Raw genomic sequence first — 20,908 nt, 5'->3', positions numbered from 1 at the left:
GTGAAAGTGAATTTTGTTGGATTAATATTTAGCATAAGTTTGATGTCTTTTTGAGTTAGTCTCGATTGATTTAAGATTTTTGCATTTGGATTAAATAGATCTTAGTGTTTTATTTAGGATTTCCATTACTTAGAATAAGATTGAAATCGTTCGAATGATAATCAGTTTTGTTTGATTTCATATTTCTAAAGTTTATTGTTTGAATCGCAGTTAAGTTTTACTTGCATTGAAATAAAGTTTGATTGATTTACTTTACTTAGATTGAGATTAAAATTGCTCAGTGATTTGTATTATGTGCTTAATTTAGGAATAGATTTCGTATTTCATCATGTTAGTTTAGATTAGACGCCCTGATCTTGCATTACGTGCGCTTGTGCCTCTAAGTCTTACGACTCCAGATTGATAATTTAATGTTGGAATTATTACACATATAATTTCCCTAACAAACACACTCTACCAAGGGGCACTCTATGGTCCCACCCTCTGATTCTACAAAAAGGCTCTATGAGTAGAATTGATTGTGCAGGATACTCTCGCTATTATAACAATATTATTTCTTTCTTTCTCCAATCTTTTGCTCGAAAGAGACTTAGTCTTCAAATTATCTTCCTTTTTCTTTTGGCTTTGTTTTTGGCTTTATCTCTAATTCAAATAACTCCTTAAAAAGTAAACTATGAGTTTAGAAGAACCAATAACTCTCATTTTCTGAGTTTCTCTTCCTTCACTCCACCTTAGTGTGTAGAATTTACAAGTTCTACCAGGACCCCTTAAGTTTTGTCTCATTCAAACTCATTCCCTCATGCAAAGGGTGAAATGGCTTTTTGAGCACCTAAACAATATGTCAACCTTGTTGGTGCACCTTTAGGTTCTTTGATGCACTTCTAGGTATTCCATGGGAACCTTAGAAAGCTAGTATGCATGCATGCAAAAAATGATTTTGGTGTGTATAATTCTAAAGCCTTGTAGAGTGCACATTTGGTCTTGATGCCCTCTCAAGCAAGTATGCAACTGCAGAAGGCACATGCGTTCACAGGGGCATGTGTAGTCCTTGAGCCCGTGTAGGGAGTATGTGGTCTCAACACCTCTAAGGTCCATGAGTGTGCTTCTCTAGGGCCTTTTATCTATTCATTGATTCAATGCAAGCATTAACATTTATAACAATCTAAACAATACCTTCATCATTTCAAGACTCTTTCTAAATATTTGTTTTCTTTAACTCCATATAGCCGGTATTATTCCTCCTCCATTGTCTACCATATTGTTTTTTATGTAAATTTTCCTCATTAACCTTTTAAACAACAAACTATGTATTCCAAAAAAACAAACCCACTCTTGATACCAAACTAATGCTTACTACTAATGAGAGATATTTTTCATTAAATTCCCTCACTATCTCCTAAATTAACCTTCCGTGCTGCTTCTAGCCAACGATCCCTTGAATAATCGAGTGTTCAATCCTTGAATTGAGTAGGGGACCCTCCTTTGAGATCGATACCTGCGTTCATTTTATACCTCCGCGGGACCCCTTCATTGGAATGAGAAGTTGATGACTGTAAGCCCATCAAGTGGATATCTGGTACGCACTACAATCTAAAAATCAAAACGTGCCTCTCACCATAATAATTTAAATCAACAATCACATTCCCCATGATATACGTTTCATGGTATCACAGGATGGGATATTCAAACTGTTGCATGCACTGGTGATAGACACGCGTTCGGTTCGGGGCTGTCATGGCCACCTTTTTCCGACCGCCGGGTTGGTCCCGGGAGCGTGAAGGCCGTTCAACGGATGCCTGTCTGTGTCGGATAGCCCCTCGACTTGTATTTTGGGAACCCGACGCCCATTGAGGGGGCCGTGTAATGAAAAATTCCATGACTTGCACTCCCCTTGATAAACGGATGCCTTTGAGTGCGCTCGCTCTCTTCATTTAATTTGGTGATGGCGTTTAGCTTTTTCCACCAGCATTCATTGCAGAGAGTGTGACGTGACGGGTACATTTCTTGAGGACAGCGACAGTTACCAGCCTGGAAATCCAAGATGATCAACGCAAGTAACGTATTGATGCTGTTTTTTCATTCAATTAATTGCCTCGCAAAGCTCCAGACTCGGCGCGATTTGGGTGACCAGAGGAGAATTTAGGGGGGAAGAGAATGCCCGGCAAGCATCCTCTGACTCCACCCATGAATCGCACTACAAGCATGTCGCAGCTTAGGTCGGCAGAATTCACCATTGAATCCGAGCAAATTCCAATTCAAGATTCCTCCGGTTTTCTTATGGGGTCTGGAATTACAAGCTGTTACAGTTATTCGAATAAGCCCATAGAGCCCGCCCATTTCTTGGACGCTTGTAGTCTCTGTAACCGTCGTCTGAGCGATGGCCGGGACATCTACATGTACAGGTAAATTGTTTGATCAATTCGTGTAATTGAATCTGGTTTATTCTCAAGGTTAGCTCAAGTGGTCTAAAGCCAGTTTTGAAGTTCTTTCATATTGTTGAAGACAATTTTTACTACCTTAGAATAAGGCCCCGATGACATTTTCTTGGTAATGACCTGATAGGGTGGACAGTTTACCATGGACAATTTACCCAATTTACCATTAAAAAATACTCGGCCTTGGGTGGGTGATTTCATTCCCAGTTAAAAAAAAAATTGAATAGGGCTTGGTTTGATCAATATTTGATTTGATTTTCTCCTTTCCGTGCAGAGGAGACACTGCATTTTGCAGCGAGGAATGCCGACAACAGCAGATAGCCATGGATGAGCGCAAGGAAAAGGCCACTGCAGGCATCACTGGGATGAAGAAAGGGGGCCAGGTATCGTCGTCTAATCGCCATGAGAATTCAAAGCAGGGCAACTTTCAAGCACAGACAGAGACGGTTGCGGCAGCATGATGAACAAATGGGTTGAATGAGAGGTTTCAGCTATTTTGGCTCTAGTAATTATAGAATTACCTCTGCTCTAATCTTGCCCTTAATGGGTACTACCTGTAATTAAAAAAATACTACAGTGGCCAGGTGTTTTAGATACCCTACACGAAAAAAAATGTTATTCTGAACAATGCAAGCAATTCTTCACCTATTTTTCGATCTGTCATCTTGAATTTTATGTATTTGAAGCTGGCTGAGCCAGATTGAGACATAAGTATTATATTACAGTAGAAAGATATTTAACTATTTAGCAGAAATTGCAATGGTACATCTGAGTCATGTGTGTGCTTGATAATTCTTTGATCTTGCAACCATATAGTCAGATAGCAATCTCTTATGTACTTAATTTGTTTCTGGATTCAAAGATAAGTAGTTGGTTTATGAATCTTTCCTTTTAAATACTTTCTTAATAATGTGTGGTTAACTTCCGCTCCCAGAAAGCTGGATTACTTCCTAACATCCACTAACCCACTATCAAAAGGTTGGACTAGTACTTATAACCCTGTAATACTTAGACGAGTCCAAGGCCCTGGTAGATAGGGCATAAACCCTTACGAAGGCTATAACAAGGCCAAGCTATAACCGATCCAATTAGCCTCTGGTGGTAGTTCATCATTATTCTCCACTACAATATTCAATCTATGCCATGGAGATGAATAAAATAATCCAGGTTGTGCATTTTTTCTGCTTTTGTTGTAATATACAACAATTGGGAATTTTGCTAATTCTTGTAGTAGGTTAATTGAATCATGACACTAGATAGTAGTGGTATTGAAATTGCTGTTTCATGGCTCTAATATTGTACATGAATTGCATACTTTTATGCTCCATGGCTTTTTGAGGGGAAGTAAGCACAATTAGATGAGAAATTATTGGCACTTTAAGAAACTTTCCTTATTCAGGATTTATGAATCTATTGCAGCAGAATATTTACAGGCAGCATGAGTTTTGAGCAGATTTTACATGCAACAGGATTTGATGTTGGTCGTTACTGAGACTGCCACAAATGGGGTTGGCTAGGTCTTAAAGTGATCTAAACACCAGGCAAGGCTGGGGTGAAATTGTATTTAATAATCAAAACATAATAATTTATTTTCAAGGTTATTGTCAAGTTCAGTTAAATGGTATCTAATAATCAAAACATAATAATTTATTTTTAAGATTACTGTCAAGTTAGACATCAAGCTGGATATCAAATTGGTGTATGCTATTTTATTGCTAAACTCTACACTGAAATTAACAAAACAATGCTTCTACTCAATGTGTTAAAGCTTATGCTTTTCCTTCATCTCTAGGTAGTAACCCAAAGTGAATCTGAGCATGTTGAGGAAACTCTAGCTGTTTGAAAGATTCCTGGAAAGCATTAGCTTGAATCCAAAGAGGTAGAATCTCCAATAGAGAAAAAGACGATGAATTTAACTTCTTTACTCATCGTAATGCTCTGCAGAGGATTTAAGGAATTTGTAGCAAAAGAGGAATGATCTCGTACTCTTTCCCAAGAATCTGCTCATAGGGAAGGGCATCTCCGAATTCTTACAAGGGCCTTTGGAAGATAATTGCTTGTCAGGGATTTATGCAGACCAATTGTTTGAGAATGATTAAATGAATCTAAAAGGTTAAGAATAGATCTGTGGATGTTAATAATCGGTATGTTAATGCATGAATTACTTTCATAAATATAAACTCTAATAAAATTGATTAAAATGACATGATGACGGTGAATAATTAACACATTGTAATAATCACAGAAACATATTTTTAATAAAAACCATGTAAATCACGCCCTTGTCTTCACAATGTGCAGACAATTTAAGCACAATTTTAATAACCAGGCCTAGTTTACCCTGTGGGTTAAATTAAAAAACTTGCCCTGGGGATTTTGTTGAAATATTTGCAGACAAATGTATGGCAAACTTCTCACTGATTATGGAAAACAATAAAATATGATGTTCTTCTTTGGCCGGGATGATTTGAATACGAACATTACTTCTCCAAGTAGAAAAATGTCCATATACTTATCCTTCAGCTTGAGAGGAATCTGGCCATCCTTTGTGTTGCACTCACTGCAAGTCAACCGTTCCAATATACCAGAACCCAATTGATTTACTTTCTAATTCATCAAGTTGTCCATTTGACTATCATCCGCCTTAAGAGGAGACCATTTGAATCCCATTCACCTTCACAGGAATCCAGATTGAGTGGCAAACATCAATCGAAATCATGTTGGGATTGCTTTAATAGGGCGGCTTTTAAGGCCAATTTGTAATGGTGTCACATAGATTGTTTTTTTACACTTTTCCATTAAAATTGGTATCAGTGTATGCATTGCTTTTTTTTCCTATGCCAAAAAGATGCAATTAGATAAATATGTGGTTTTATCATATGGATATTTTAAAATGGGAGAGTTTATTTTTTATATATGTATGAGAAATTTTGAGTTTTAAAATACCTTCTAAGAAATATTATAAAATAATAGAAAAAATAATAAAATAAGGTTAAATTGTAAAAATTCCATTAAACAGCCCAAAGATCATCAATACCGAATATTTCACAAACAAAACTTAATATGATCTATGACATACCTTGATTAACAGCGGAAGATGTAATGGCTGCCATCTATTTTCTTCTGACTCCTGACTGTTCCTCTTCTTCAGAATTCGGTTTCTCTTTCTAGCCATGTTTCTTTATGCGCTTCTTGATGGAGAAGAATGCAACTCTTGGCAGGGGGAGAGAGGACCCAATCCTTTTTATATTATTTAACTCTAAATCTGGTACGTCCATCATATACCAATTCAACGCTTTAATGCTTTAATGCTTTTAACACTTTTAACGCTTTAATGCTTTAATCGGGTCACATTAAGATTTAGAAACTGCAGATTTCTAACATTCTCCCACTTGACCCGACTATTCATAATATTAAGTGTTGAACATCATACTATGATAAATTGCTGAGAGTTATGGCGGTTGTGCACTATTAATTCAATACATTTCCTTCCATATACTACAATACCAGCAATCCATCAATTCATACTCATAATTTATATAAAACAGCATAATGGTCCACATAATGTCTTATATCATAATGATTAAACATAATATCTTTATAAGACTCTTTCTTGTTTAAAATTACATAAAATACGTACTACTATATTAAAACAAGAGACACATAATTGTATATCGGAAACACATAAAAGAGCTCAGAATGTCACACATCATTATTATTAATACAACCAAGACCCATTCTTTGAACATGTTCCTTAAATTGTCTTGGTTGTAACCCTTTCGTCAAAGGGTCTGCAATCATAAGTTCTGTCCTGATGTGCATGATTGACACTCTTTGTTTCTGAACCTCATCTTTCACAACAAGATACTTCAGATCTATGTGTTTGGCACCTTTAGAGTACTTGTCGTTCTTTGAGAAAAATACTGCTGCAGAGTTATCACAATAAATTTTCAGCGGCTTGCTAATGGTGTCGACAACCGCAAGTCCTGAAATAAAGTTCCGCAACCATAATGCATGAATTGTGGCTTCAAAACATGCCACAAATTCTGCCTCCATAGTGGATGAAGCAACGATAGTCTGTTTCGCACTTTTCCATGATATGGCACCTTGAGCAAACATAAACAGGTAACCAAAAGTCGATTTTCTAGTATCGATGCATCCAGCAAAATTTGAATCGCTATATCCGATCACCTCCGATTCATTGGATCTTCTATACATGAGCATGTAATCTTTCGTGCCTTGTAAGTACCTCAAAACTTTCTTTGCAGCTTGCCAATGTTCCCTTCCTGGATTACTTTGATACCTCCCTAACATACCGACCGCAAAGCTGATATCTGGTCTAGTACAGGTTTGAGCATACATCAGGCTACCAACAACAGATGCATATGGAATTGATTCCATTTCCTTTCGTTCAACATCATTCTTAGGACATTGCATGAGATTGAATTTATCACCTTTCTGTACAGGAACTGTTCCAGGTGAACACTTACTCATTCCAAATCTCTCTAGAATCCTTTCGACATATCCTTTCTGAGACAATCCCAATATTCCTTGTGATCGATCACGGAATATTTCTATTCCAATCACATAGGATGCCTCTCCCATATCTTTCATTTCAAAGTTCGTTGAGAGAAATTCCTTAGTCTCATGCAATATACTTAAATTATTTGCAGCAAGCAAGATGTCATCAACATAAAGGACCAGATAAATAAACTTGCTCCCACTGATCTTTTGGTATATACAGTGATCAACCGTATTTTCCTTAAAACCAAAGGATGTAATAATGGTATTGAACTTAATATACCATTGCCGGGATGCTTGTTTAAGCCCATATATTGACTTCTTAAGTTTACACACCAATTGTTCTTTACATTCTACAGAAAAACCCTCAGGTTGATCCATATAAACATCCTCATCAAGATCTCCATTTAGAAACGCTGTTTTCACATCCATTTGATGCAACTCCAAATCATAATGAGCTACTAATGCCATTATTATTCTTAGTGAGTCCTTTTTCGAAACAGGAGAAAATGTCTCCTTGTAATCAACACCATCTTTCTGAGTGTAACCCTTAGCAACAAGTCTAGCTTTATACCGTTCGATATTACCACTAGAGTCGTGTTTGGTTTTAAAAACCCATTTGCATCCGACTCTTTTACAGCCATGTGGTAACTCAACGAGATCCCAAACTTCATTCTGTTGCATGGATTTCAGTTCTTCTTTCATGGCATTAATCCATTCCTTTGACTCTTTACTTTCTACAGCATGTGAAAACGAAACTGGATCCTTATTGATTCCAATATCATAATCTGATTCTTGCATATAAACCACATAATCATCAGAAATAGCTGACCTACGATTTCTTTGAGGTCTTCTTAATGCTACTTGTTGTGGTTCATGCATATCAACATTATGTAAGTCATTTCCTTCAGGAAGTACTTCTTCATTTATATGTTGTTCATTATCATCATGATGTTCTACAACAGCTGGAACAACATTTGGAGTAATAGTAGATGGAGGAACTATTCTAGGCAATGTAACATTTACCCTTGTTTCCTTTATTTCTACTATTTCTCTTCTTGTACTCCCACTGACTTCACCATTCTCAATGAATCTTGCATTACCAGTTTCTACAATTCTTGGACTATGATTAGGACAGTAAAACACATACCCTTTAGATTTCTCAGGGTAACCTAAAAAATACCCACTGATCGTTCGAGAATCTAATTTCTTTTCATGTGGATTATAAATTCTCGCTTCCGCTGGACAACCCCAAACATGCAGGTGTCTTAAGCTAGGTTTCCTGTTAGTCCACAACTCAAAAGGAGTCTTTTGAACAGCTTTACTAGGAATCCTATTCAACAAATAATTAGCGGTTTTGAGAGCATACGACCACAAATTCTTAGGTAGTGTAGAATCTGACATCATACTCCTAATCATATCCATTAACGTCCTATTGCGCCTTTCTGCTACACCATTTTGCTGTGGTGTACCTGGCATTGTGTATTGCGCACATATGCCATGACTTTCGAGGAATTTTGCAAATGGACCTGGACATTGGCCTGACTCATTATATTTACCATAATATTCACCACCTCTATCAGACCTTATGATTTTCACCTTTTTATCTAATTGCCTCTCAACTTCCTTTACAAACGTCTCAAGGACATTCACAGATTGAGATTTTTCATGAAGCAAATAGACATAACCATAACGGGAAAAATCGTCAATAAAAGTGATGAAATACTTTTCTCCATTAAAGGCTGAAGTGTCCATAGGTCCGCAAATATCAGTGTGTATTATTTCAAGAAGCTGGCTGCTTCTGGTGGCTCCTTTCTTATTATGTTTGGTTTGTTTACCTTTAATACAATCCACACATAATTCTAGATCACTAAAGTCCAAATTTGACAAAATTTCATTACTTACTAGTCTCATCATTCTTTCTTTGGATATATGACCTAGTCTTTTATGCCACAAGAAAGCAGAATTTTCATTCACCATGCTACGTTTACATCCAACATTATTTACTACATTCAACAAGGAATTCGCATAAGTGTCATTCAGTTTCAATTTATATAAACCATCAATTAGAATACCAGAACCAACATTATCAGTATTCTTATATAAATCAAAACAGCCAGATCCAATCATACATCTAAAACCAAAATTATCCAACTTACTTACGGAAATAAGGTTTCTAGATAATGAAGGTACATAAAGGGTACTGTATAAGTCTAATACATATCCACTTTCTAGAATTAGACGATAAGTCCCAATGACTTCAATTGAAGATTTCATTCCGTTTCCCATAAAGAGAAAATGATCTTCATTTGGATTTATGGTTCGGATCATAAGAAATCCCTGCATATTATTGGAAACATGAGTTGTAGCACCAGTATCAAACCACCATGTATTAATGGGAACTTCAACTAAATTTGATTCAAAACATACGAAAGATAGATAATTACCTTTCTTTTCGAACCAAGCTTTCCTTTTCGGACAGTCACTTTGATAATGTCCTTTCTTTTTACAGAAATGACATTGAACATCCTTTAGTTCCTTCTTTTCCTTATCCTGCCCATTCTTAGCAGGTGCCTTTTTCTTCTTGAAATGACTTGATTTTCCTTTCTTTTCTTTACCAGCTTTATTACTCACAAAACTTACTGAGTGATTCACTTGATTTTTCAAACGTCCTTCTTCCTGAACAAGTCTACTGGCCAATTCATTAACATTCCACTTATCCTTTATAGTGTTATAGTTAATCTGAAAAGGTCCATATTCAGAAGGTAGCGAGTTCAGGATGAACTGGACAAGAAAAGAATCCTCTACTGTAAGTCCCAGGGAGTTTAACCTTGCTGCAAGATTAGTCATCTCTATAATGTGCTCTTGCATAGTTCGCGACCCATCAAACTTCATGGTCGTGAGTTCTGCCATAAGAGTACCAGCGAGTGACTTATCAGCTGAACGAAAACGCTCTTCCACAGACTGCATATATTCCTTAGCACTTTCTGTTTGTGGAATTGTTGACTTGATGTTGTTAGCAACAGTCATCTTAATAAACATAAGGCTCAATCTGTTACTGCGTTCCCATGCTTTATGGTGTGATTTTTCTGCCTCAGTACTATCTTTTGTAAGAGCAGCAGGTTTATCCTCAAGGAGTGCCAAGTCAAGATCCTGAACACCTAAATGGAAATTGACTTGTTCTCTCCATTCAGAAAAATTAACACCAGTGAACAATGTAACAGATGAAGCATGTGTATTCATGGGAACTCCTGCAAATTAAAAAATGAAATAACTATAAGCTCATGCTAACGCGATTCAGATGTAGACATAATAGTATAATATAGCACTCCTTTGGGTAGATACTATCCTATACTTAACATAATTAAATACCAAAACATAAGTAGGTAACAAATATGTTCAATTAAATAGAACTGACATCTTTGGATGATCAATATTTATTTAATCAAAATATCTATTAAACCTCATCATGTCAACTAGATATAGAACAAGACTTTCCTTTGGGTAAGTTCTCAGGTTCTATCATTAGTGACTCCAATTTTAATTGGTATTATTATAACTGGCAATTTCTATCAATAATCATTACGTCACTTATGCACTAAATGATTATTCTGATTTTGACCACTTTGGTGATTAACAAAATCATAAATCTCATGTGCATAAATGATTTATAACACATACTTTATGCAAAACAATCAGTCACAGAATAATTACTTTTATGCCCAAATTCCAAACAACAATCGAAACTGTAACTTTCCTACAGGAGTTCTACTCAACTCTGTACTAAAATGATTGCTTTGTTAGTCTTCTTACAGTGCTCAAATTCGACTATCTACCAGGATTCAATAACTTATATTCACCGCATTTTAATACATTCATTCCAACATACACAGTGAAAGAGCCGATTTCACAGTGGATCCTTTGCCAGCATTTTTCGAGGGAAACCCTCGATCCTGACCAATTGAATCTTGCAGAAGAGAAATGAGGGCATGGTTTGGGGCTAAATGATTTTAACCTAAAGGAACCCAACGATAAGGGGGAGAAAGCTAAGCTATTGGTTCCGAAGCGCTACACATGAGCTGTGGACAAAGGGACAGAGTAGGAATGATGTACATATTATCACCGAGACTGAACGATGTTTCCCCTTCAACTGCTACAGAATTTGGCTATAGCACTATGGTGCATTTGGAAATGAGTATTACGGTGTAAAACGAGTGATTGAGGTCCACAGTGGACGAGAGAAAAGAATAAAAGCAACCGTAGTATGCCTAAATAATCTTGAAAATCCATTTGGATGAAAGCACTTGAATCAAAAGGCCGACACGCAAATATGGGGGTTATGTGTCACCATAGAGGACAGCGTATTTTCGTCAAGCCATGAACAGATCAATTGCAATCATAGGAAATATTTAGTTATTGATTGGTGGCTCTGATACCAAATGTAAAAATTCCATTAAACAGCCCAAAGATCATCAATACCGAATATTTCACAAACAAAACTTAATATGATCTATGACATACCTTGATTAACAGCGGAAGATGTAATGGCTGCCATCTATTTTCTTCTGACTTCTGACTGTTCCTCTTCTTCAGAATTCGGTTTCTCTTTCTAGCCCTGTTTCTTTATGCGCTTCTTGATGGAGAAGAATGCAACTCTTGGCAGGGGGAGAGAGGACCCAATCCTTTTTATATTATTTAACTCTAAATCTGGTACGTCCATCATATACCAATTCAACGCTTTAATGCTTTAATGCTTTTAACGCTTTTAACGCTTTAATGCTTTAATCGGGTCACATTAAGATTTAGAAACTGCAGATTTCTAACATAAATTACATCATCACATTTTAGAGAGAAAAAATAAAAAACTATTTTTTTAATTTATATTTTCGATTTATCTCTTTATTGTTTTACTCAAATTTCAAATGGAAGCACTAGTGGATGCGGAATTTAATTCTTCATTGAACGATAGAAGCACTTGTTGGATGCGAAATTTAATTCTTCATTGAAGGTGTATTCATGTTGCATATTTTTGATGGACCTTGCTATACGAAAAATGAAAATGGTAAAATTGTAGGGAGATAAGTTGAAAATACGATGTTGAAAAAGTAGTTTTTTTAATTTTTTTTTTTATTTTTTTACTCCAAAAATGGTGAATCATCCTCGATAGTTGACATCATCATTTTGAATCCTATTGGTTCTTATAAAATTGATTTTGGTTGTACGTTTTTTAAAGGCCCAATTTATACCTCAAAATTTCTCTAATGAAAGTTTTTTAATTTGATGGTGAAATATAACTTTCCTACCATTTCTATTTTTAAAAGTGGGTATAAAAACATCTTTCTAATTATAAGACGTATGATTAGCATTTACTTAGCTAAACTATACTATAGTATTTTAGAAAATAAGCTTAGCATCTAACTTGATAGCCACAAAAAAAGAGCTAAAGGCCAAGCTGACTTTAGAGGCTATGACTTAAGTATGGATCATTTTGTTATGCTTAAGATCATTATGGAGAAGTGTTACAATAATAAAACCAATCTCCTTTGTTGTTTTGTTGATTTTAGAAAACATTTTGATGTAGTATCAAGGATTACCCTTTAGAATAGGCTAGAAGAGCTAAAAGTTCCTTTTGAGTTGAGAGTTAGAGCGGTAAGGTTATATTAGAATGTTATAAAACCAATCTCCTTTGTTGTTTTGTTGACTTTAGAAAACATTTTGACATAGTATCAAGGACTACCCTTTAGAATAGGCTAGAAGAGCTAAAAGTTCATTTTGAGTTGAGAGTTAGAGTGGTAAGGTTATATTAGAATGTTATTGCCATGTTTAGAAATGTCAAGGGTTGGTTGGAAGAAATTAATTGTAACATAGGAGTCAAGTTGATCTGAACTTAAATAGGAACACAACAAATTACAGATATAACCATAAATACATAGATGCAGCAGAAATAACACTTCATTTCATTAATATGCTTACAAATAAAATGGAAATAAACTAACTCAGGCGATTGTAACTTATTTCTAAGAAGAGATTTGGCAGCTACATTCCTTTGAATTGTATTACAATGAGGCTCAAGGATCTATTTATTATTGAACAACAAGGGAGAACCCTAAACAACAAAAACCCCAACTTCAAGAGATGGAATGACAAGAGTTTGTAAGTCCCATTGGGGTTAGTTGGGCAGCCAACTTCTCGGGGTTGTAAACTATTCATATTATCTTCGTTTGGCGCGTACGATACCTTGTTGGAAATGTCTCTCCGAGTGCTACAAGATTTGTGGCAGGCCCCTACTTATGGCCATGGGCTTGCTGCATACCTCAAAAAATGTCGTTTAGGGGATCAAAATTGCTCCAAAAGTTCAGAACCCAAAAAACCGCTAAAAATAGTAAATGCTAAAATAAACAAGGAAATAGAGGACATTGACTAGAGGTCTAGGTGGAATAGGCGGGTGGCCACCAATATCCACCTGGATCATTCCTCCTTCCTTAGGAAGCAATGGTCCCCATTGCGTGTAGAGTCTCTATGAGGTGAGGAAATTTCTATTGAACCTAGTCTCTGGTGAACCACCTGCCTTGGTGAAGGAGTTGGTCTACTTTAACTACTCGATATAGATAGATCCTTTGTCGGTGAGTGTTCTTGATTTGTGTATCCATGATCTGATCGGTTGTGGCACGTTCCATGCAGTCTGGGTTCAGCTCTGTTGGTGTGAGTTGTTCTGCAATGTCGGATGTGTCCAACAATGGTGGAAAGTATGGCCGAAGCTGGTCTACATTGAACACTAGGTGAAGAGCAAGGAACGGTGGGATGCTGAGCTCAAAAGCATTGTCCCCCACAACTTTGGTGACGGTGTATGGCCCATATCAGAGCGAGCGAAGCTTGCGGTGGGGTCCAGAGAGATGCTCTTTTTGCAAATGCAGCGAAACCTTGTCTCCCACTTGGAACTTGTGAGGAACTCGATGTTGATCATGGAGCTTATTGTACTTAGCATTGGCTCTATCCAATATATCATGGACCTGTCAGCGGATGTGTTGAATGAATTCAATGAAGCTATTAGCCATATCTCTTTAGGCTGGACATGAGCCGAATCTGCCTAAGTAGCAACAAATGGTATGGCCACATCAATGGGACATAATGGCTGAAATCCCAACCCTACCTAAAAGGGGTTGTGCCTTGTTGAATTGTGAAGAGATTTGTTGTAGTTGTATTGGACATAGGGGAGGATTTTATCCCATATGCATGGGTGGTTTCGAGTTGTACATGCACAAAATGTGTACGATCATCATGTTGATGACCTCTGTTTGACCATCGATTTGGGGATGGAAAGACGTGGACTTAGTAAGTTTGGTATCCAGCACTGACCAAAGACTTGACCAAAATGCACTCGAGAATCTGTTGTCCCGATCTCAGACAATGGACTGTGGAGTCCCGAAGTGTAACCACACGCTCAAAGAAGAGTTTAGTAGTGACCTCTGATGTGATACTCTTCTTGCAGAGCGCCATAATGGTCATCTTAGATAATTCGCCGACGACCACACAAACGCAGTGGTTTTCGTGCTTAGAAGAAGGAAGTCCTGACATGTAATACATGGAGATAAATTCCCAAGGTCGACTAGGAGTAGGAAAAGGAGTATATAGGCCTTGATTCTTGATGGTTGGTTTGGCAATGGCATAAGCAGTGCAGGATTTAATGTACCTCCCAACATCTTGACGAAATTTTGGCCAATAAAAATACTTCTGCAGTACTGCCACTGTTTTCTCTACCCCAAAATGTCTAGCAACCCGACTATAGTGTGCCTCCCAAATCATATTGGCACGCTGCTTGAAGGAACACAAATGTGTCCCAAGTGGCATAACAATGCATCATAGAGGTGAAAGTTTGGAACCTGCTTACCTTCCAGGAGTGTCTGGTATGTGCTGTCGAATTTTGGATCGCTGTTGTAAAGATGTGGCCACCCCAAAGTTTCGTGCCCACAGGAGTAGAGCATAGTGATCAACGCCATGATTGGTGGTCAACTGAAGCAGTGTGCAACATTATTGGTGTTGCCATTCTTGTACTTAATGTTCAAACGGACTTGTTGCAGGTATGTGGACCATTTATGATGACGATCGTTTTGCAACTTCCCTTGTGTTTGTATGAACTGCGGGGGTCAGTGGTCTGTGTGGATGACCGTTTCCTTCCCCATAATGTAATGCTTTCATTAATGGCAGGGATGTACAATGAAATACATTTCTTTGTCGTAAGTGGGATACTTTCGGACTGTGTCTGAAAGTGTCTCACTGTGATAATCCCTTGGATGCCCTTGTAAATTGAGAACTACACTAATAGCATAGTCAGACGCATTTGTCTCAATCTCAAATGGTTGTTGTAGGTCTGATAATGTGAGCACTGGTGCAGAGTAGAGGCATTGCTTCAACTCTGAAAATGCCTTATGTTTGGTGTCAAACCAAAAAAACCTTGTTTACGCTCTTCCCTTGGTGACTTGAGTTAAAGGCCAAGTGATATGAGAGAACCCCAACATGAACCTACAGTAGAAATTGGCAAGACCTAGAAAGCTGCAGAGCTCTGTTAGAGTGGTTGGGGCTGGCCAATCCCAAATGATTTGTATCTTAGTTGGGTCTACATGCACACCCTACTCATTAATGTTGTACCTCAGATATTGAACCTAGGTCATGACAAAAGTGCATTTCTCCAAATTGGCACACAGCTTGTGTTGTCGCAGGGTTTGAAGGACCTGTCGAATATGGTGGAGGTTTTCCTCCCAACTTTGGCTGAAGATCAAGATGTCATCTAAATACACCACCATGAATGCATTGGTGAAGGTTCACAAGATGTTGTCCATCAATTTCATGAAGATTGTGGGGGCATTCGTCAACTCGAAAAGCATGACTAACCATTCGAAAAGGTTCTCCTTGGATTTCAAGACAGTCTTCCACACATCGAAGGGTTCGATAAGCACCTAGTGATAACCAGACTTCAAGTTAATCTTGCTGAAATATTTGGCCCCCTTGAGCTGGTCCAGAAGGTCGTCAATCCATGGGATTGGGTACCTATTCCATACAGTGATCTTGTTCAGCGCCCAATAGTCAATACAGAGTCTCCAGGTCATATCCTTCTTCGGTACCAATACAATAATGCTCCCATAGGGTGATGAGCTTGGCCTGATGTGCTCTTTCTACTATAGCTCCCAAATCTGCCTCTTGATCTCATCGTTCTCTAGAACATAGTGTTGATAGATTGGTTCATTGGGTAGCGGCGTGCCCGAGGTCATATTGATGGAGTGCTTGACCTGAAAATGCAGAGGTACCCCTGTAGGTGAGGTGAAAATGTCCCTGTACTCCTCCACGACCTTGTCCATCTACTATTGTTGTGCAGAGGAACCCTATCTGGAAGTCGTGGCCACAACCTTCTTCTTGCCTTGAGGGTGAATCACAAGAGAAACAAATTTCCTTGTCTAGGAAATGATATTACTGCATAGCTTTGTAGTGATCAAAGAGATGGTGGTAGGCGAGGCTACCTCTGGTATCTTGTACAACTTATTTCCCAAAGTAATAATCACAGAGCGAGGTCTAGACTCATATACAACATGCTTCTTCCACAAGTATGGTTTTCCTAATAATACATCACAAACTTCAAGAAGAGAAACATCACACAGTACCTCATCCGTGAAGGGTTTGATGTTGTAAGGAAGGCGACACTGTTGGCTGACGCGGAGATCTCGTCCTTGATGAAGCCACTCGATGGTGTATGAATGCGGATGTGCTATCGCCAGTAGGACCAGATGCTTCACGACCTTTTGGCTCGTGTTGTTGACAATGAATTGCAACGAAGAACCCTGCACCCACATCTGTGAGTGGAAGAGGCATTCCCCCTCCTCTGGATCTTCAGGTTCATTCTTATGGATCTTGGTGGTAGTCACAATGGCACTGGGCTCCACGTCAATGATATTCTTCCCTTTGTCATTCCCCTTGTCGGGTTCTGACTCAGAGTCGAAACATGCGTATGATTTGGAAGCCTTCAGCTCGGTCACCACTGACTTCTTGTCTCGACACTCACTTATGTTGTGAGTGGAGCTCTTATGGAACTCACACCATTTTCCCATGTCCTTCTTTGTCTTCAGGGTCTTGTTCTTTAATAGCAGCTCCGACAGGTTGTCTTGGGTTGCCCTGCCTTTGCTTTGGCCTTTGCTTTGTGGTTTGGGGGCAACTTTGCCTTGCTTCGGATTTGCAGATCCAAAATCTCGCTTCTTTTGTTTAAACTTATTTTCAATCTTGATAGCGTATCGGTATGTCGTGCCGAACAAATAGATGTCCAGGAACTCCATTTCGTCTTGGATGTACTTGTGCAGACATCCGTGGTACTTGAGTACCAAATGTTGCTCAGAATCGTTGATACTGATTTTGTGTGAAGGGTATGGAAAACACTTGTGAAATCCGACACATCTTGATCCCTTTCCTCTTGTAGCATGGTCCACTTTATGTATTTATCTTCATAACTATCGACATAGTAATATTGTTCCTTGATGACGTCTCAGAAAAAATCAGAAGTAGGTGCGGCTAAAAATAGTGAGGATTCCCTCTTGTCCTTTTATTCACAATACGTTTCCCACCAGTCCTTGACATGTGGGGCGGCTTTGAGAAGTGAAAAATTAACCTTTTCCCAATTGGAAAAGTCATGAATTGAACAATATCATTCCAACATATTCAACCATTTAGCTACGACGTCTGCATCTATCTGACCCTCAAATATGGCAATGTCAAAATTAACTTGTACCTTGAAATGAGTGGCGCCTCTATAGTGGCTACTAGATGAAGATGCATTGCATGTGGGTAGTTGTCGAACGATCTAGGAAAAGTTACCCATCATTGTGTTCCTCTGTCACTCGAGGGTTTCCTCGACCAATATTTTGATAGTATCTTTTGCCCCCTCGTCTTTCATTTCTTCTGTCACAGGAGGTCGTCGGGGTTTGCGAAGTTGGTCTTGCAAAAGTTCAACCAGATTGAGCCCTAACTCCTTATACCCTGACCTTGTTGGGGACATGCAAAGAAAAACAAGGAAAGAGCATTGATTCGAACTTAAACAGGAACGCAACAAATTACAGATATAACCATAAATATAGAGATGTAGCAAAATTAGCACTTCATTTCATTAATATCATAACACTGAAATATGCTTACAAACAGAATGGAAATAAAATAGCTCGGGCGATGGTAGTTTATCTCTAAGAAGAGATGTGGTGGCTACATGCCTCTAAACTATATTAAAATGAGGCTCAAGGGTCTATTTATTATTGAACAAAGGAAAACCCTAAAAAACAAAAACCCTAACCCTAGGACATGGTACGCTAAGAGTTTGTGGGTTCTATTAGGGTTAGTTGGGCAACCAACTTCCCGTGGTCGTAACTTGGTCATATTATCTTTGTTTGGCACGTACGATACCTTGTTGGAAAGGTCTCTTCGAGTACTACGGGATTTGTTGCAAACCCCTATTGACAACTATGGGCCTGTCGCGGACCTCAAAAAAATGTCGCTTAGGGGGTCAAAACTGCTCCGAAAGTTCAAGACCCCAAAAAATGCTAAAAATAGTAAATGTTGAAATAAACAAGGAAACATATTAAACTGACTAGAGGTATAGGTGGAATAGGCGGGTGGCCACTGTTGGCTTAAGGGGGCTTGAACCCAGGTTTAGAGTTAGTTGCGCTAACCAACAAAACCCTACACTACTGATCCTTTTGGCAACAACCCGCATAATGCAGGCTACAGTCTCACCTGAGGTAGTATTGGGGGATGCTAGAACTAGGTTTTTGCATCCAAAGGACAATGTGATGTGTTTCTGTCAAACTTAGGGATTTATCTCGACCTTCGGAAACCCTAACCCTTAAAACCCAAAATTTAGAGAAATTAACAGTTAGCATATTTATGCCCTTCATCGATTACGCTAAACATGCATGACATCATATAACTACACAGATCTACGTCTTCGCGAATCTATTAAGTATTTTTTAGTCCTTTCCAACCCTGCGGACACAGCTGCAGGGGCCCTCGCACTTAGCTGCAGACTTACCAAGGTCTTCGTGCACACAACTGCAGGACCCTTCCCCTTTGCCTAAGTGCAGAATAGACAAAACAGACTCAAATCCTGCACTTCTATCCTTCTATCTCAGCTATATCTATGACTCTTCTATGAATTCCTTTTATATTGTTTCTTCATTACAATACCATGGTCCGGGAACCATGGTTGGGTCATAAAACAACTTGACTCTTAGAAAAATAAGGGTCTTTGACCTTCTAAATTCCCCTTTGACTCTTATCGACCTGCGCTACTCGTGCTTCGCTCCTCAAAATGTTGAGACTACAATATTTAACAAAACTTTACAAAATTTGACCCTAGGGGACCCTGTCCCAACAAGCCCCCAACACAAAGTTGTGACTCATACCGAGTTACTTTGCTGGTGTTGCCTCGATCTTTCCTTGCAGACCACTAAATTCGATCTTCAATGCTTGAAGATCTATTGTTCCCTACGCGATGGCCTGACGGACTTATTCGACCAATTTCTATGTGGTTTCACTGTCGACTGCAAGGCCCAAGGTATTTTGCATCTATTGCAGAGCCTTTAAATTTCTCTGGACTATCTGTGATAGTTGGCTTGCCTCATCGGCCCATGACTGTATCCTTGAGGAGATAATGGAGGCCTTTCGACGCAACTCATCAATCAGGGTCAGGATCAACTTTCCTTCCTGAAGTCTAGTGAATCTTTGCACAGGTGCTAAGGTCTGTGTTGTTGCCCTGATCTCGTCAAACTGCAACTACATTTCTTTGACTGTAATTGGCTACAATCTTTGAATGCAACGGCCAAAGAGGTCATATATTTTTTAATAGAAGCGTCGAACTTCTCTCTGACTTCTGGAGGAGTGGTTGGCTACAGCTTAAGTTGAAGATCAGAAATCTTCAACTGTTCCAATTTCCTCCTTGGATTCCTTCACCGCAGTAGCTAACTTCTTAATTTTCTCTGTTGAGGCCACTTCTGCTGGAATTTGGAGCTCAGGGAGCTCGCTGCATACTTGGGTAAGGGCGGTCTCTAGCTGTTGATTCTATTGTATCGCCTTGTCACGGGTCTACAAGGCATGCACTTTCTCTTCAAAAATATGTTGATTGTTAGTTTTGACTTCGTTGATAATCAACATTGCTCGCTTCTCCCTGATGCAAAGCTCATCTGAAACTCCTTGGTGCAACTCATGTAAGGTATGGATCAATAGTTCCGCAAGGTTGATACTCAGGTTCTTCTAGAATTATGTGCACTCCTACACTTCAGCTGTCTCAAACTGGAGAGAGCCCTTTGGAAATGGTACTGGGTGAATCCCGGACGTGATTTCCACGACACTAATTCTCGGCGTGCCCGCTTGATCTGCACTTGCATGTCCCACGCTCGCCTGGAGCACCCCTGTCTGGACCTGCAATTCCTTCAAGCCCTATTGTACTTTATCCAATACCTAGTGGTACTAGTCCTTGATGTGTCCCCAGATAGTTTCAGTGGCGGAGCAGACAACATCTCCTATCTAATCAAGGCCCCTCTCTATGAGGACCAATGATGTCGCACTCACATAATTATCGGACTTTTGTGTCTCGTTGTTAAAAGAGTAACTAGGTTCGGGTTTCATAATGACATGATATTCGTAAATGATGTAATAAAGAGAATAAATTAGTTTTGTATATCTTGCTTCATTTGTTTCATGAGCAAGTAATGTCATTAGGTCAAAGACTTCTTCTTGATGTCTTTAAGATTTTATTTATTTGTCAAAGAGTCATGTCATGTAATAAAAGATCTTCTTGAGCGTATGTAAATGTAGACAAGTCCTCAAAGTTGTGTATCAACCCTCCAAGACCAAGAAAAATCCTCCAAGAGAAAGTACACTGAAATCTGCAAGAAAAACAATGAAGAGGTCTTCATGTCAGCTCC

At 38.6% G+C, this 20,908-nt stretch overlaps 1 protein-coding gene across 1 annotated transcript; it reads left to right on the top strand.

Moving 5' to 3' along the window:
- Positions 1-1,978: 1,978 nt before the first annotated feature.
- Positions 1,979-3,200, top strand: LOC149256648 (FCS-Like Zinc finger 2-like). The gene is made up of 2 exons (XM_089457483.1): positions 1,979-2,402; positions 2,710-3,200. The coding sequence occupies exons 1-2, from the start codon at positions 2,155-2,157 to the stop codon at positions 2,894-2,896; spliced, it is 435 nt and encodes a 144-aa protein (XP_089313609.1). The 5' UTR covers positions 1,979-2,154; the 3' UTR covers positions 2,897-3,200.
- The last annotated feature ends 17,708 nt before the right edge of the window (positions 3,201-20,908 follow it).

The sequence above is a fragment of the Pinus tabuliformis genome, chromosome 7 (genome assembly GCF_031772625.1).
Source record: "Pinus tabuliformis cultivar Carrire ecotype Pingquan chromosome 7, CPIR1, whole genome shotgun sequence".
NCBI classification, from domain to species: Eukaryota; Viridiplantae; Streptophyta; class Pinopsida; order Pinales; family Pinaceae; genus Pinus; species Pinus tabuliformis.
This window is presented reverse-complemented; position numbering and strand designations above follow the sequence as displayed.

Excerpts from the sequence above, each read along its gene's own strand:
- LOC149256648 (XM_089457483.1), top strand. The coding sequence starts at position 2,155 with ATGCCCGGCAAGCATCCTCTGACTCCACCCATGAATCGCACTACAAGC. Across the intron at positions 2,403-2,709 it reads CGGGACATCTACATGTACAG|AGGAGACACTGCATTTTGCA; the intron begins GTAAATTGTTTG and ends CTTTCCGTGCAG.